This window comes from Notamacropus eugenii, chromosome 4, assembly GCF_028372415.1.
Source record: "Notamacropus eugenii isolate mMacEug1 chromosome 4, mMacEug1.pri_v2, whole genome shotgun sequence".
NCBI classification, from domain to species: Eukaryota; Metazoa; Chordata; class Mammalia; order Diprotodontia; family Macropodidae; genus Notamacropus; species Notamacropus eugenii.
Window position 1 is genome coordinate 394,508,825 of NC_092875.1, and position 16,721 is coordinate 394,525,545.

The 16,721-nt window shown below is 38.2% G+C and overlaps 1 protein-coding gene across 2 annotated transcripts in view; it reads left to right on the forward strand.

Annotated features, from left to right (window-relative positions):
- The window catches only part of TNFRSF11A (TNF receptor superfamily member 11a), a 120,414-nt gene extending 108,518 nt beyond the window's left edge, over window positions 1-11,896 (forward strand). For both annotated transcript variants that reach the window (XM_072605514.1, XM_072605513.1), the window contains exon 10: window positions 7,574-11,896. In XM_072605514.1, coding sequence (XP_072461615.1) covers window positions 7,574-7,986 — 413 coding nt within the window. In that variant the 3' untranslated portion in view covers window positions 7,987-11,896. The remainder of the gene's footprint in view (window positions 1-7,573) is intronic.
- Window positions 11,897-16,721: the final 4,825 nt, after the last annotated feature.

Genomic DNA, 16,721 nt, shown 5'->3' on the forward strand with positions numbered 1-16,721 from the left:
GAACATTTACTAAGCATTGAGTAAATGCCAAGTACTGAGCTAAGGGCTGGGGATATAAATAAAGTCAAAAACTGTCCCTCCAGTCAAGAAGTATGCAATCTAATGGAGGAGACAAGACGTAAATAGCTAGATACCTATAATATACATACAGAATGGATGGAGCTTATTCTGAGAGAAGGTACTAACAGCTACAGGGACCAGAAGAAGCCTCCTGAAGATGGAGAAACTTGAGCTGCATACCAAAGGAAGCCAGAGAAACCAAGAGATTTAGATGAGGGAGCAGAACATTCCAGGGATAGAGGATAGTCAGTGGAAAAACCCAGAGAAGAAGATGAAATGTTTTGTTTGAAAACTGCAAGGAGATCCATGTAACTGGATTCTATACTGTAGAAAGAGGAATACGTAGAAGGCTGGAAAGGTGGAGAAGAGTTACGTTATCATTTCAAGTTTGTAGACCCTACTCTTTCTCATAATTGGAAAATTACAGTATTTCGTCTTCTTCTTTAGTGTAGTACCTTTTCCATGACCTATGATCTTTTTAAAATGCATTTAATTTTTTAAAAAATATTTTTAACTGATACCTTTTCTTTTTGCATCATCTTTTCTAAATATTCTGCTCCATTATCCAACATATAGTTGTTTAGTTGTTTTTCAATCATGTCCTCCTTTTCATGACCCCTTTTGGAATTTTCTTGGCAAAGATACTGCGGTAGTTTGCCATTTCCTTCTCCAGCTCATTTTACAGAAGAGAAAACTGAGGCAAACAGGATTAAGTGACTTAAGGTCACACAGTTAGGAAGTGTGTGAGGCCAGATTTCAATTCATGAAGATGAGTCTTCTTGACTCCAGGCCTGGCACTCTATCCACCGTACTATGTAGTTGCCCTTATCCCTTATAACAAAGATATTAAAAAGAGAAAAGGAAAAGATGAGTTCAGCAAAACCAAACATGTCAATCCACTCAGACAGAGTATGTCCCCCTGACTCTAAACCTAACCCTGACCCCTCCTCTAACCCACACACATAGTCCTCCACTTCTGGAAAGAAGGTAGGGTGGGACATGTTCTCAGCTCTTCTCCAGGGTCCAACTTCTTTGTTATGTTAATCACACTGTGCTCACATGGTTTTTTCCATTTATCTCGTTGTAGTCATTGTCTAATGTTGTTTTCTTGTTTCTGTTTATTTCACTCTGTGTCTGTTCTTATAAGTTTTCCCATGCTTCTCTGATTCTTCATATTCATTGGTTCTTATGGTGCAACAATATTGCATTACATTCTTGTACCATGATTAACCATTCTTAGACCATGGGCATCTACTGTTTCCATCCTTTGCTCCCACAAAAAAAAAAAAAAAAAGAATATTTTAGTGTATATGAGATGTTCTTTCTGTCTTTGACCTCCTTGGGGTATATTCCCCTCCCCAGTGTTTCACAGCAGCATTTTTTTTGTGTGGTAGCACGTCAACAGTCTTACCTGCAAACCCTTTCCAGTACTTTGGAGTACGGGCTTGGTAACTTAAATTCATCAAGAAGAAGTGCTTTCCCACTATGTACTCATTTTTCTCTAGCAAGGGATTATATCCTTGGTTTATCCGCTTTTCCCTCTCCTAATCCAGTAAGTATTTTGAAGACAGGGATTAGCTTTTCATTTTGTCTTTATATTTCCCACACCTGTTTGCCTTGTACACAGCAGGTGCTTCATTGTTGAATGAACAACAATTTTTGGTGGTAAGCTTCCAAACCAAGATAAAAGAAAAAAAGGGGGGGGGGTAACCAAATAAAACAGTAGCACGTTTAATTTTCAAAAGTTTTACAGTGTCCTTTCTGTAGTCTCCTAGTGCTTGACAGCACAAAACATCTATGGATAGATGGTGTGGATGAGGAAGCTGACATGTTGACTAAATTAATTTTTGCCTGACGAGGAGAAAGGACAGACCAGATGGATTTTTGAGGCAGTACAGCTCTTTCCACAATTACTTCTACATGAATAGACCCAGTTTTTTTTGTTTCTGGCTGTGCAAAACACCATTTTCGCATGACTACTTTCTTTAATTGTTATAATTCATGTTCTATAAAATGTGATGAAAGGGGTGAGAGTTAGGATGGGAGAACAATAATAGAGCTTGATCTCATTGGATTTCCTAAAAGCCAATTTGAGGACTCTCGGTGAGGTGGCCTACATTTGGACTACATTTTGACCAGTCAGTGGGGACCCAGAGTAAATGTTTTTCTGGCAATTATTTTTAGACATTTTTATCAGACAAGAGTGTTTCTTTTAGAGCAGCCATCTCTTTTGGAAAGAATCCTTTAAATAACTCCTGCTGTTAAAGTTATTCTCATTTTCTCCTTTTTCTTTTATTTGACTCTCAAATGAAGGATTCCTGTTTCAATACTAGATAATGATCATATTGCAGAATTTTAAGGAATTTTCCACCAAGGCAGAGTGCAACACTTGTATAACTTAAAAGGTGGTCTTTGAGAGTTTCCGTGACTAGTAAATTCATTAATCTGTGGTTAATGACTAATCCTTGGACAGGAGGGAATGTACCCAGGGCTTGTGCTCCAAGGCTTTTCAGGTTGGCAATATCCACCAGAACTGGAGCTCTCCTGGCATTGGCTTCAGGAACCCAAGATCACTTCCATGCCAGAATCGAACATCAGAGTAAGAATTTAGTGAAGGAAATAATGATTAATAATAATAATATGTTGAATGACCATGAAATTATAATTCTTTGAAGAACTGAGAATCATTTGCTCTTAGAAAAATGAAACAAAAAGAAAAATTTTACAAGAAAATTGACATATAGTAATTTGTGCTCTGAAAATTGTTAGGAAATCAGACCTCAAAGTACTGTCATTGTTAATATTGACAACAATTCCTTTTTGAGATTTTCTTAAAGTAAAATTTGGGAATATTCATACAGTGCCATCTAGTGAGTAGTTGGTTATTCAAGGCCCCTTGGTCCTGGTGTCTATATAAGGTCAATAAGTCCTGAATATGGCTATCTATAAGTTAGGGGAAATTTTCCATGTCAAATTTGTAGATTTTACTCCTAGGTCCCATGATTCCATTGGGGTGAATAGTCATTCCACCTATCCAGATTACAGCCCCTCTAACACTTAGTAAATAGGGTTTTGTGAGCTTCTGTATTTGGGTGGGAAAATCATCACCTGGTGGCTAATCTTCTGGTGATAAGCCTTTCCCAGTTGAAGTAACCCTGGCCTCAGATGTCACATACGTAGCCTCAAACGATGAACTGGATTCTCCAGCTCAATAGGTCTTTCAAAGGCTGCAACTTTCTAATTCTTCTACAACCCAGAAGATCATTTCCATAACCCAGTGAGGCATCAGAGTCAGATATTAGTGGAAGAACAAGTTTGCATGGTGCCTGAGTAACAGTACCAGATCATAGCACAGTATAACCAACACTGAAATGGAGGTGAGAAGATCCAGACTCGAGGGTTCAAATCTCTGCCTTGCCTTGAACTAGGCAATCTCTAAAATCCCTTCCAATTTTGCAAAGCATAGAAAAGGAATGGTCATGAATATAACTCCAGTAAAGACTGTAAGACTTATTTGCCTTGCTTTCTCCTTTAATACAGTCACCCTTTATAGTCACCCACTGTTGCCTACTAATTGACAATCTGTTTCTTAGCTTTTCTGCTTCAGGTTGTGGCATGAGCTAAGTTGCATGGGAAAAACAGACACCTTTGCATTACACTTTCCTTTCACCATGCCTCTGCAACTCATTCTTCAGTTTTCTGGGCATAGGAGTGGCAGTCTTAGCCACAAGGACATTAGCCAGAGAAGACTGGTTAGCCATAGGGTTAGATAAGCCTGCTCCTCCCCCCAGTCTGAATGGCAGAAAGGAGGTTAAGTGTTGGCATGTAGAGGCAACCAGTTTGGTAAAAAGGCCTTCCCTGGTCTTTCGATTCCCCTATCCTTGCCATACCAGCCCTTATGTACTGCCCCTCACTCATTAATGCCTTTGCTTCAGGGCATTGAAAGGTTCACCCATGTTCAAGTCCTTTATTCTGTTAACTAACTCTCATTTATAATAGCTAACTTGTCTGACAAAAAATTAATTAAATTTCACTGTTATCCTTTTGATGAAAAAATGATATGCTGTGCATTTTGTTGATGGATGTCAAGGCTTCTATATACCCAAATGCATATAGTATCTAGATAATATTTCAGAATACATAAAAAATTGCTTTGCATACCTACTGCCAATTTTTTCTTTGCCCTACCGTTTCCTGCACTAAAATGGCTCATTTGTTACGGTTTGGCACAGTGCTAATTCATCAGTGTAGTAATATGACTAGGAATGGGATCATCTTTGCCTTAAGACACACACACATACACACACACACACACAGACACACACAAACATACAGAGGCAGAGAGACAGAGAGACAGAGACAGAGAGAGACAGAGAGAGAGTTCTTCCCAATTAACCAAAATGTATTTAAGATTTCTATAAAGAGGAAAATCACAAGAATATTTATGTTAAATAGGAAGTAAGATTCTCTTTAAAGAAAAAGTTCGTGGTAGAATCTTAAGCTAGCTTAAATAATGTATGTATGTGTGTGTGTGTGTGTGCGCGTGTGTATGTTTTGAGCACCTTAAAATAAGGTCAATGTGACAAGATGATAGTAGTATTATTTTTTATAGCTCTAATGCATTATCTCACATACTTTACACAATCCAGCAAGTCAGTTGGACAGGAAACATTTTTTGAAAAGGGCATAAGCTCTGCCATATATTGAATAAATAAAACTAAGACTTTCATAGATCATAGAATCATAGATTTAGAAGCAAAAGGGACCTTAAAGGTTATCTAATCCAACTCTCTCATTTTCCAGATAGGAAACTGAGGCTCAGAGAAATTGTTACTTTTCTTATGAGAAATAGTTTGCAAGCTACTTCTAGTGGAAAATGGACTTTGTTGATTTTAGAATCATAGATTAGCAGAATTTAGGGGAGTCTGAAGTAATTTAATGCAAACCCCTACCCAAGTCAGGAATCTCACTTTCAACATTTCCGACAAATGACCCATCTAGTGTCCCCAATTTAAAGATTTTTATGGATAAATAACTCTTGGCATTGCAAGGCAGCCTATGCATTGACTATTAAAATCCCTTTTCACATAACTGCTTTTCCAATGTATCCTCTCTAAGACTTTTCTTCTACAAGGTAACATTCCCAGTTCCTTAGCTTATCTGGTGACATGGCTCTAAATTTAAAAAAATTGTGCACTTGCAGGTAGTTCTAAATTACCTGTTTGTTTTAAATCTGTTCATTTAAAACATCAGGTCCCTATAAAGACCCTTTCCCCCATTTTAAATTCTAAACTTCCACATAAATGAAAATCAAATATGGCCTTATGTCCTTCTTCCTTTTATATCATACTTCACAAGAGACTTAAAACAATGCTCTACTTCTAAACCTTGTACTACAAGGTAATAGTAATTCAATTTGACAAGTATTTACTAAATACTTACTATATACTAGCTACTATGTTAAAGGTTGGGGATACAGAGAGAAAGATAAAACCAATCCCTCAAAGAGCTTTAGTTCTCCTCTCCTGGGTGAAAACACCAGCCATGCAAATAAAGAAATGCAAAATAACTTCAGGTGTGGAAGTGCTAGTGGCTGGCAGAGTGCGAGGCCAAGGGCATGAGGTCTCTGGATCTGAATTCTGAAGGGACTTCGGGATTGGAAGAGTCAGAGGCAACAAGAAAAGCCTTCCATGCGTGAGGCACAGACTTTACAAAGAGGCAGAGACGGCATGCTGAGCTTAGGCAGTAGCTAGTAGTACATACAGGATATCTGAACTGGAGACTATGGGAGGGAGAGTAATATGGAATGGGTTCTGCAAGATACGTTGGAGCCAGAGTGTTAAGGGCTTTAAATACCAAGAGAAGGAACTTGTGTTCCAACTCTGAGACTATAAGATAAGCAATCCACAAGCATTTAGTAAGTGCCTACTGTATACTAGGCACTATGCTAGTTATTGGAGTCAAGAAATAGAACGGTCCTTTGTCCTCAAAGAACTTAAGTTCTATTGTGGCAGACAATATATGCATGTATATACATATATAATGAATCATTGAAGCTTTTTGTGCAAGGAAAGAACTTAGTAAGATCTTGCCTTAGGAATATCAATTTGTCATCTATGTGAATGACAGATTGGAAGAGGGGGTGGGGAATAGAGATTGGGAGAACAATTAGAATACTACTGCAAAAATCCAGGCAAGAGGATAGTGGCCTTGTGAAGAGACAGAAGGAGATGAGGACAAGATACAAGTGTCTTACAAGTGTTATTTACCTTTGATTTGCTGTATTTTTAAGGATATACCTGCACTTAAATCAGTGCTAATACATCTTAGAGTAGGAAGGGGACTTAGAGATAATCCAGTTCAGTCTTTTCACTTACTTTGTATACAATAATTTGATTCAATTCAGATATGCTCAAGTAAAACATTTTAGAACATGATTTATAGATGTCTTCTCAATTTGACCCCCTTCCTAGGATCCTCTGTAATGGTTGTGAAAGCATACTTATTCATTTCTGCTAGATATTGAGCTATCCTGCTGGCCCCTGTGCATCCAGACTCTTTGCAGTTCTTTATTCCAGCATCTCAAACCATGATCCATCCCTGGACATGGCATGACATGGTCATACTCAGAATCACAGAAAGGTTTGGACATGTAAGATGTAAGGGAAAAGAAATAACCACTGTCTGTCTTTACCCTGTCCTATAACCCTTTTTTGTTTTATTCCCTTCTCTCTTATTTTTTTTTTAATCCTTCCCAGTCCAACCCTTACTGAAGGCTTGCTATGCGTGAGGGATGATGCCAGGTACTGGGATATAAAGACAAGAACAAAAGTCTGTGTCCTCAAGGAGGTTGTATAATAACTGAGCATAAGCTCCTTGAGGGCAAAGACTTGTTTTTGTACTTTTACCCCAGTACCAAGTACAGTGACTGAAACATAGTAAGTGCTTAATAAATGCTTGTAGAATGGAGCGATTATTTCACCAGTGATTAGTTGTCAAAGGATTGGAACACAGCTATTGAATGAAGACCATTGTTTCTTCTTTCATGGCTTCTGAGTCTTCTCCATGCCCCTTGTGACTGTATTGGTCATCTGGCTTTCTTCTCTTGGGCCAAAAATAAGTAATCATTTGGGGACCCTCCCTGGTACCTCATGGATGTACTTGCTTAGAGCATTTTCCATTCCCAGAGGTGGTTAGAAGAAAGAACTTATATCCCCTAAGTTTGTCTCTGGCTTTCAAGACCTCATTGGCAAAGAGACATATTTCTTTGCTGCCTCCCTTCAGCCAGTCCCATTAAGATGACAAATTTAGTTCTTAGATAGGAAATATTGGGCGTTAATTAAGGGGTTTGATAGGAAGCATCCATCATGAGATTGCCTCTGCAGCCTGCCAGAGGAATGGCAGGCTATCACCACAGGATTCAGCTTGGAAATATTCCCCTCACAAGACAGGATTCTCACTGAGAAAATATTAATCATGTCTATGCCTGTTTTTTTCTTCCTCTCCATCCTAGGAAATGTGACTGGAAACAGTAACTCTACATTTATTTCAAGTGGGCAAGTAATGAATTTCAAGGGAGATATCATTGTAGTCTACGTTAGTCAAAACTCCCAGGAGGGCCCCACCATCCCAGGAACTTCGGGGGAAAACGTTGGCAGCCCAGTGCAAGAGGAGAACCTGAACCGCTGTGACACTTTTGCAGGGAATGATCCCAATTTCAAAGAGAAATGTGCTGAGAACTCCCTGGGGAACTCTTCTGAGGATAAAGCGCAGAACTTCTTAAGAGAACATACACGAAGATCAAGACCAAGGATTCAAGAGGAAACGCAACATGGCGCTGATAAAGAGACCAACCAGAGCACGGCCTCTCAACCCGTGCAGGAGGAAGGAAGACCCAAATCCCGTTCCATGAAAGCATGGCAATGATGGGAACTTACAACTGCCTCTGATTTTTCCTACAGGGTGTCAGAACTTCAAAAAGCACCAGTCCCAGAGTCAGGAGACTCAGGATCTAGTCTCAGGTCTGCTATTAACTAGCCATGGGAGCCCAGACAGGAATTTCCCTTCTCTGGGTCCCATTTGCTTCATCTGTAGAGTGAGGGGTTCATACTAGATGACTTGTAAAGTCTCATTCATCTCCAAGTTTCAGTGATTCTAATCATTCTCCCTGTTTATCCTCACTCATTCACACACTCGTCACACACTTATTACATATAATGTAATAAGTATAGGCCAGGGATGTCAAATTCAAATCTACAGAATTCAGATTTACAAATGAACCAGTTTTCATCTTTGGAAAATACTAGCGCACTGAACAGATGATAGTTCACAAGTAGGGTCGAAATTAGGAATCTAGGGGATAGACAGTTGGTAGGAGTTGACCCACCTATGACCCACCCATTTATGGGTCATCACCCAAAAATCCTTCTAGAATTTGATTGTTTGCTGTTTGGCTCGTTACTAATCTGTATCCTCTGTGTCCTTTTGTTCTTTTCCTTTTTATTTTAAAATTTATGGCACTCTTTCTACCTTGTTCTTCACGGATATGGTTAGTTTTTAAAGCTCTATTTTTGTATTTCTGTTAACTGTAGCTGTGCCAATTGAATTGACAGTTCTCACAATGGTTAATGCCATCCGCACATATCACTCCTTCTTTTGCATTTATCTCCATCCTCAGCCCCTTGTATTTCCCTTTTGTTGTTTTACCTAGCTTTCCTCCTATTGTTTCATTTTTATTCTGTCTTGATGACTACATGGCCTTCTTCTAGGTGTGCATTTCTACACTTTCTGTGTCAGCTATTCTCAATGTTTTCACTTTTTATTGATCGTTTCTCAACAATTCTAAATGGTGCCTTCTTTCTATTTTAATTCTCTCCTTTTATATAGACAGGGCATCTTTATGATTTAGAAATAGCCTTTCGAGGGGTCAGTCGTGAAAGGCAGAGGGGTTCAGTGGAAAAATCACTTTCTGTGAAATTAGAGGGCCTGGGTTCAAATTCCACTTCTGAATAATTCCCGCCTGTGTAAGACTGGGCAAGCTTTATGGCCTCAGTTTCCTCATCTGTAAATCGTAGGGATTAATAAATGCCTTCTGAGGTCCACTAAAAGCTCCAGATCTATGATCTTGTGTGTCTTATTTGTGGTAAATTCTTTGGGGGCAGAAAAATTAAAAAGAAGATTTAGGAAAACACTGGAAAATTTGAGAACAAAAAATTTCCACATGTGGGCTTTTTCAGTTTTTCCCATTTTTTTTTTAAACGGGAGATAACAGAAAAATTTTTCCTCTGAAATGTTCTGCTTTTCCTCACTCTAAGCCAAGTTTTCCTGTCTTTTAATAGAACTAATATATATATATAGGCATTCTAAAATATAATTGAATTGTTGAGTGCCATTTGACACTCTTGGTCTAGAGAGTTTTTTGTTTGTTTTGTTTTATTTTTTAGCAATTAAATGGCAAGAAAAAAACCGAAATCACCATGAATTATGGCCCCTGTCCGTCTTTTTGGAAAGAAACTCAGGGGCCATAAAATGATGAAGATGGACCAGATGATCTCTTTAAGCCTCCTTACAGCTCTAACACTCTGGGATGTCAGGACCCCAGAGTTCTGAGCTAACTGATCTATGTTGTTTTTACTGTCACTTTCAGTCAATTAGTGTGAGCTGGAACTCTGTACTTCTATTTTCTAACTTAAAAGGAGAGATAGAGACATGGATGACACAGTGTCCAGAAAGTTAGCCTTCTGAAGCAGAAAGACCTGAGTTTAAATCCTGCTTCTGACACATTACTGGCTGTGAGATTCTGGGCAAATCCCTTAACTTCTCAGTGTACCTGGGAGCTCTCTAACACTCTAAAGTTGAAGAGCAGCTATTGATCTGTATTGGTAGAAGGGATTTTCCCCACTGGGAGTTCCCTGCACCACTGAAACCACAACTCTGGCCGCCCCCTCCAAAAAATTAGGATAATAATACTTGTCAAATTTTTTTTTCCTGCACAGAATTATCATAAGTTTGAGAGGAGAATATTAGGAAAGTCCTTTGAGATCCTTAATGGAAGGTGCTATAAAATATAGGAAGACAAAAAGAGGTAGCATTTTCCTTCTTGATCCCTGTTTCTTCTTCATATTGATGCTAAAAATAAATAAGAAATTAGAAATCAATCATTTGGGAAAGATAGGTCTATACCTGACAGCACTCTTTACTATAAAGATATATGCTACTGATGTAAACAGAATGAGAGCAGAAATTGGTGAAAAGTTGTTAACTTAATATTAAAATTATATTTGACCCAAAACATTACTTTTTCATAGTTTGATTAAATATGAATCTTTATAAGATCATTTCCTAACTTTTTTCACATATAGCATCTCTCTTCCTATCTCCATTATCCTCAGTGGCTCACTCTTGGTCCTCTCACCAGAGAAGCTAGAGAGAAAACGCTGCTGTGGTGAAACGATCACGTCTTCTACTTAACTTACTCCTTTCTTGACTTTACCAGATAGCTCGCCAAAGTTCATCCTGTGAAATACTGGAAGGGAAGAAATTTCTTCTCCACACTCAACTCATACCAGGAAATGCAAATTTTATTTTCTTTCTTAATCCAAAGGGAAAGTATGAACAAGCCAGATTTTAGGTTCAGAGTAGCCCTCCCCCAACCACATCCCACATACTTGTACTTTTACAAAATTTTTCCCTTGTACTTTTACACAATGAATTCTAAATGCCCCTACAGTATGTCATTTCATAAAAATGTATTATAAAATGAGTCTCTACCTCCTGGCATCCAGTAGGGGGCACTGTCCAGCCTGTGGTCAGAAGCTGAGACTAGTTCATCTACTTTGGGAAGGTGGAGGAAGCTGATAAAGGGAACCAATCATTTACAGACAATAGAATCTTAAGGGTTGGGAAGGAATTTAGAAGGAGAAAATTTCCAGGTCCTCCTGAATTAGTGTGTTGTAATGGCCCTAACCAATTTTGTTGGAGGCATTGTGAATTCCTAGAATTTAAGTGAAATTATTTATGTAAACACAAAATTTCATTTTAAAGCCAAGTATAAATAATGTTTAGAATTACAAATGATTCCTAGATTCCTTGTGTTCTGAGAGGTTGCAGGATTACTTGTTGGGGCTTAATCCACTGGGCATGGTACCAAAGGGGAAGAAAGTTCTTCCCAAATCTAGAAATCTACAATCTATAATTATCAGCCTCCTCTATTTGGACAGATAATCAAAATTTGCCTTTATTTAATATCTAGAAGACTGATAGAATTGTTTTATACTTGGGCAGAGTGAGTAAAGGGAGTTTGTCTCTTTTTGCATGAATGAGTTAGAGATTTTGTATTTACCAGCTGACTAATTCAACAAATTAATTTGTTGGCATTTAGTGTTAGAAGAGAGTAATAGCCTTCAACAAGTTGTTTTGGCTTCAAGAAAGAAATATAGTTGTTTTGAGATTTTCTTCTGCTGTATGAAAAGTTATATTGGACTTTAGATAATGGACTAAGTCTTTGATGTCATTTATATGGGAAAATCTCAAGTGGGGGCACTCCCTCTACCAATGTAGGTTAGCATCTTCTACTTACTGTCTAAGAGAGTTTCCTAGATCCCTGAGAGATTAAGGGACTTGTCACAAAGCTAGTGTGTATCAGAGGTGGCCTGAAACTTCAATCTTTCTGCCTCTGAGGTGAGCTCTGTCCACTACACCATGCCTTTTCTGATTAATGTGAAGAAATTCTATGCTTAGAATGGAGATAATCATGGAATGTTGTGCTGAATTCTGGTGGAAGTGGGAAGGGGAAGGAAAAAAAGTGCAAATAAATCATTGAACAAATTTGTTTTAATTAGCGTGGACATTCTATTTTGATGGCAGAGAAAGAAGCAAACTTTCTAAGCAGAGAAAGAAGGGCCAAACTACTTGAAAGAAGCCAGACACTATAACCACTATTTTTTTTTCTTTAAGCTTTGTATAAACACTAAGACAAGGAAGCAGGGCAATGGAGTTCACTTCATTTTCTTGGTGAATCAGCCTTTTGAATCCTGTTTCTCAGGCTACCGAGAGGAATAATCAATAAAAACAGTGTTGAAGTAGTTTGCAAACATAAAGCTTTATCGAGCTGCAAAGTAATGCTAATTAGCCTGGGCAAGACGTAGGCAGAACAGTTTTACAACATGGGTAACGGAAACTTAGGAGGTAAATGAAAGTGCCAATGAAGGCAGAACTAGAATTTGCAGTGCATTAGTCTCTATCACAGTCTGGAGCTTAAATTACAACTTTGGTACTAATCCTCTTGTACTCATATCCTGGGGAGTTGAATGCACCAAGAGTCCAAGGCCCAGGAAAGAAGTGTCATATTCTTCAATAAATCTGGTTTTATTGGTGAGGACATTCAACCCATCTCTCCACACCTTAATAGACAATTTCATTGAGATGCTGCAGCCAATAATATTCCTTGCCTGATAAACGAAACTTGGAGGGATTACTTCTTCAAATTTAATGAACTTGGTCCTTAACACACAGAGTCTGTCACCAGGTCTGTCACTGGTCTTTTCATCTTGTTAGGACTTATGAGAGATTTCTTTCTACTAAGATATGGTCATTTCATCATTGTACTAATCAAGACCTCTTAATTCCCTCGAGTAAAGCCCAATCTCTTTTGTATTCAAGGTTCTTTAAAATTTGACTTCACTCTATCTTTCCTGGTATATTTCATAGTCTTGCCTTCCTTCTGTTCTAGCCAAATTGGTCAACTCTCTATTCCCTAAATATGCTCAATTCTCACTTCCATACTTTTACTCATTCTAAATTATATGTTATACTTGGAATCAATCAAGTAAGCATTTATTGATTCCTATGTATTGGAAAATGAAACAATCAGATGACCTAGGTTGAAGTTTCCACTTCAATGTTAGTTGTGTGACTGTGGGCAAGTCACATAAACCTCTGAGCTTCTCCACCTGTAAAATGGGGATAATGATATTTGTACCACCTGCCAGGATTATGAGAAAAGTACATTTTAAACCATAGATTGCTATATAAATGTGATTTATTGCTATCATTCTTACTCTAACTTGAATTCTTCTTTCCCCAGATATACCATTTATTTTTTTATTATTATTTATTTATTTTTAGATTACAACATTCATTTCCACAAAATTTTGAGTTCCAATTTTTCTCCCCATCTCGCCTCCCCCCACCTTGTACTCTGATTACCATAACACCTTGTATTCTGATTACCCCTTCCCTCAATGTATCCTCCCTTCTATCACACCCCTCCCTTCCCTTATCCCCATCTTCTCTCTTTTCTTGTAGGGCAAGATAGGTTTCTATACCCCATTATCTGTATTTCTTATTTCCCAATTATATGTAATAACAATTCTCAACATTCGTTTCTAATACTTTGAGTTCCAACTTCTCTCTCTTCCTTCCTCCCCACCCATACCTGCTGAGAAGGCAGGCACTTCAATATAGGCTGTATATGTGTAGTTTTGCAAATGACTTCCATAATAGTCATGTTGTGAAAGACTAACTATATTTCCCTCCGTCCTACCCTGTCCTCCATTTATTCTAATCTCTCTTTTGACCATGTCCCTCCCCAAAGTGTTTACTTCTAATTGCTCCCTCCTCCCATTTGCCCTCCCTTCTCTCATCCCCTCACCCCACTTGTCCCCTTCTCCCCTACTTTTCTGTAGTGTAAGATAGATTTTCATACCAATTGGGTAAGTATGTTCCTTGAGCCGAATGTAAAGAAAGTAAGCTTCTCTTTCCCCCTCTCACCTCCTCCCTTTTCTCCTCCATTGAAAAAAGATTTTTCTAATCTCTTTTATGAGAGATAATTTGCCCCATTCCATTTCTCCCTTTCTCCTCCCAATATATTCCTCTCTCACCCCTTAGTTTTATTTTTTTATATAAGATATGCCATTTTCTAAAGAAAAAACTCAGCCAAACCTAAGAGGCTTCTATCCTTATAGGAGCTCCTCTAGGCAGTACTTCCAATCTACAAAAACCCCAGAAAGCTGAATTCTCACACAATGATGGGACACACTGAAATCATTTTCATAAGTCAAGAATGCCAAACATATAAGCTTATATAAGTTTGTCACTTATATAAGAATATAAGCTTACCCCTAGGCCCATGGAAAATCTTTAGAACCTGATACTATGTCATTAAAAAAAAAACCAACTATAATTTAATGACTCTCTTTTGTGAGGTCATATTTTGTCCCAAAGGTGAACCTGTTTGGTAGCCTAACCATAAGGAAACCATTCAGACTAAACTTTCAGTTAGAATCTGATTACTACTGTTGTCCTAAAGCTTCTTTTGTTCCCCTTCCCTCTCTCTCTTTTTTTGTGCTATGTCTCCTGATTACCTTAAATTTCCCTAATTAGAGACAGGTCAGAATTTGTGAACACAGCATATGAAAGATCCATCTATACAGATAAGCAGCAGGAAAGTCTGAATTACTAATAACCCATACATATAAATGGGTACAATGAGAGGTCAACTCTGGCTTGTGATCACTATGAGAACAACTGCCATTTGTTCCCCAAGTCAGAACACTTAAACTGAGACTGATCTAGACAGAGATATAGAGAAATATTTTCCCATCTGTGGGTGTAAAAAGGTAATAACAGTGCTTCAGAATGCCCATGTCTGCCATTTTTCTTTCATTTCCCTCCATGGACTACCCCAGTCCCTATCCCATATAGATTCTGAGGAAGGAAGATAGATTCTTTGAAATTCAAAATATATTTGCCCTTAGAAACTATGGGTAGGGCATAGTTTAAATAGTCTCTGTTTATATACTCCCAGCATATTATGGGTTAATAGGCTTTTGTGGACAGATCTCAGATCCAAGCTACTATTTATTGGCTTATATATAGTACTATAAATAACCTATGGGAAAATGTGTTCTAAATTTCAAACGACTGACTTTAAAAATGCCTATATCTTAGCACAACCTATTGATAAGCTGGGCTCTTCCTACACCCTTCTCTGAAGTGGTTTTCATTTCAAGTCTCCTTCAGTTAGTTTATACTTATGCGAAAGTAAGTTAGTTTATGTAAGTTATACCTTACAAACCCATCTCTGTCACAGAAGGAATTCAAGGCCTGGGATAGAGCAGGGTGAGCTTTGGTTTCAAATGAACCAACAAGTTCAGGCTTAAAAAAAAATACTTCCTGCTGCCATATGACCTTTCTCAACAGTGACAGCATTGTTCCCTGAGGCTGTGGACACAGGCACAGAGCCCAGGAGAATAGTGTTGCTAGACTGACAGCAGTCATCAAAGCTATTTTAGACTGTTAAAAATGGCAACTGGATAGTGTCAAAAATCACCACTGCTTTCAAAGTTTCATCTTTAATAAGGCTACTGGAAACTAGAATGTCTTTCACTGTGTCTTGAGTTTTCCGTGTCTACTGTATGAAGGAGAAATGAAAACTAAAACAAGAGTATTCAAAGAACTGTATTCTAACAGAGAATTTAGACCTGGTTAATGTGCTCGAATGTTTGAAATTTTTAGTTGAGTTATCCGTGACCTAGACTTATAAATAGGCTTCTCCAAGCCTAGAGCCAAATGACTTCAAAGGTTATCTGTGCCTACCTGTAAACACAAACCTGCTGGCATGCCAAAGATGTTGGGGCTTACCTGGAATGACTTTCTCAAGCATCACTTAAATAATCAACATCTGGAGCATCTGCCCCACAGGGAAACATGGTACTTTCCTTTTCATGAGTTCCGGGGGGAAAAAGAAAGCATATTCTTCCCAGGTTAATTTACCATGGAATCAAATCAACTGACTCCCAAGATTAGATTAAAATGAAAGAGGGGAAGGCAAGAGAGTCATACATTTCATTAGGAGGCAAGGGGATGAGTTTCCATAGATAGGTTAGTAGCCTATATTTTACCTTATAACAGGATTGCTTTCTATAAAAGGAGATGCATCATTTGGCTGTCAATGAGTTATGTTTGCTATCTAATTATATTGTCAAATTAATAACAGTCCTTTAGGAATACTAGGTGGTATTCATTACAGCTCGAAGGAGGGAAGTTTTGAAGACTAAACAAATGGACTCACAAACACACATAAAGCAAGGAAAGGGGACTTTCTAGAAAACAGAAGTATTTACAAAATCTTGAGAGAATTATCCAAAGCCCCATAAACCATTTGATTAATGGGGTAACCAACCCCTGTTCTAATATATGCAGACTTAAAGTAGATGTTCCCAGAGAAATAGGATCCTCTACTCAACAGTAGCTGATATTATATGGCACTTTATAAAACATCTTAATAGATATGTGGGTGGTTTTATTCCTATTTTACAAATGAGGAAAGAGAGGGACAGTGAAGTTAAGTGGAGGAAGAGGAAGGAAAGGAATAAATGCCTTCTGTATATCAGGCACGGCAAAGTACATTACAAATATCTCATTGGATCCTCACAGCCACTCTGGGAGGCAGATTCTGTGATTATCCCCATTTTCCAGCTGATAAAACTGAGACAGGCAAGTTAGGTGATTTGCTTATGGTCACATAGCTAGTAAGAGATATATCTGAGGCTAAATTTGAACTCAAGTCTTCCTGACTCCTGGACCAGTGGTCCAGCTACTACTTCACCTCACTACCTTGACTTAGCCAAGATCAGGGATGATCTGGGTCAGGGTGGGCA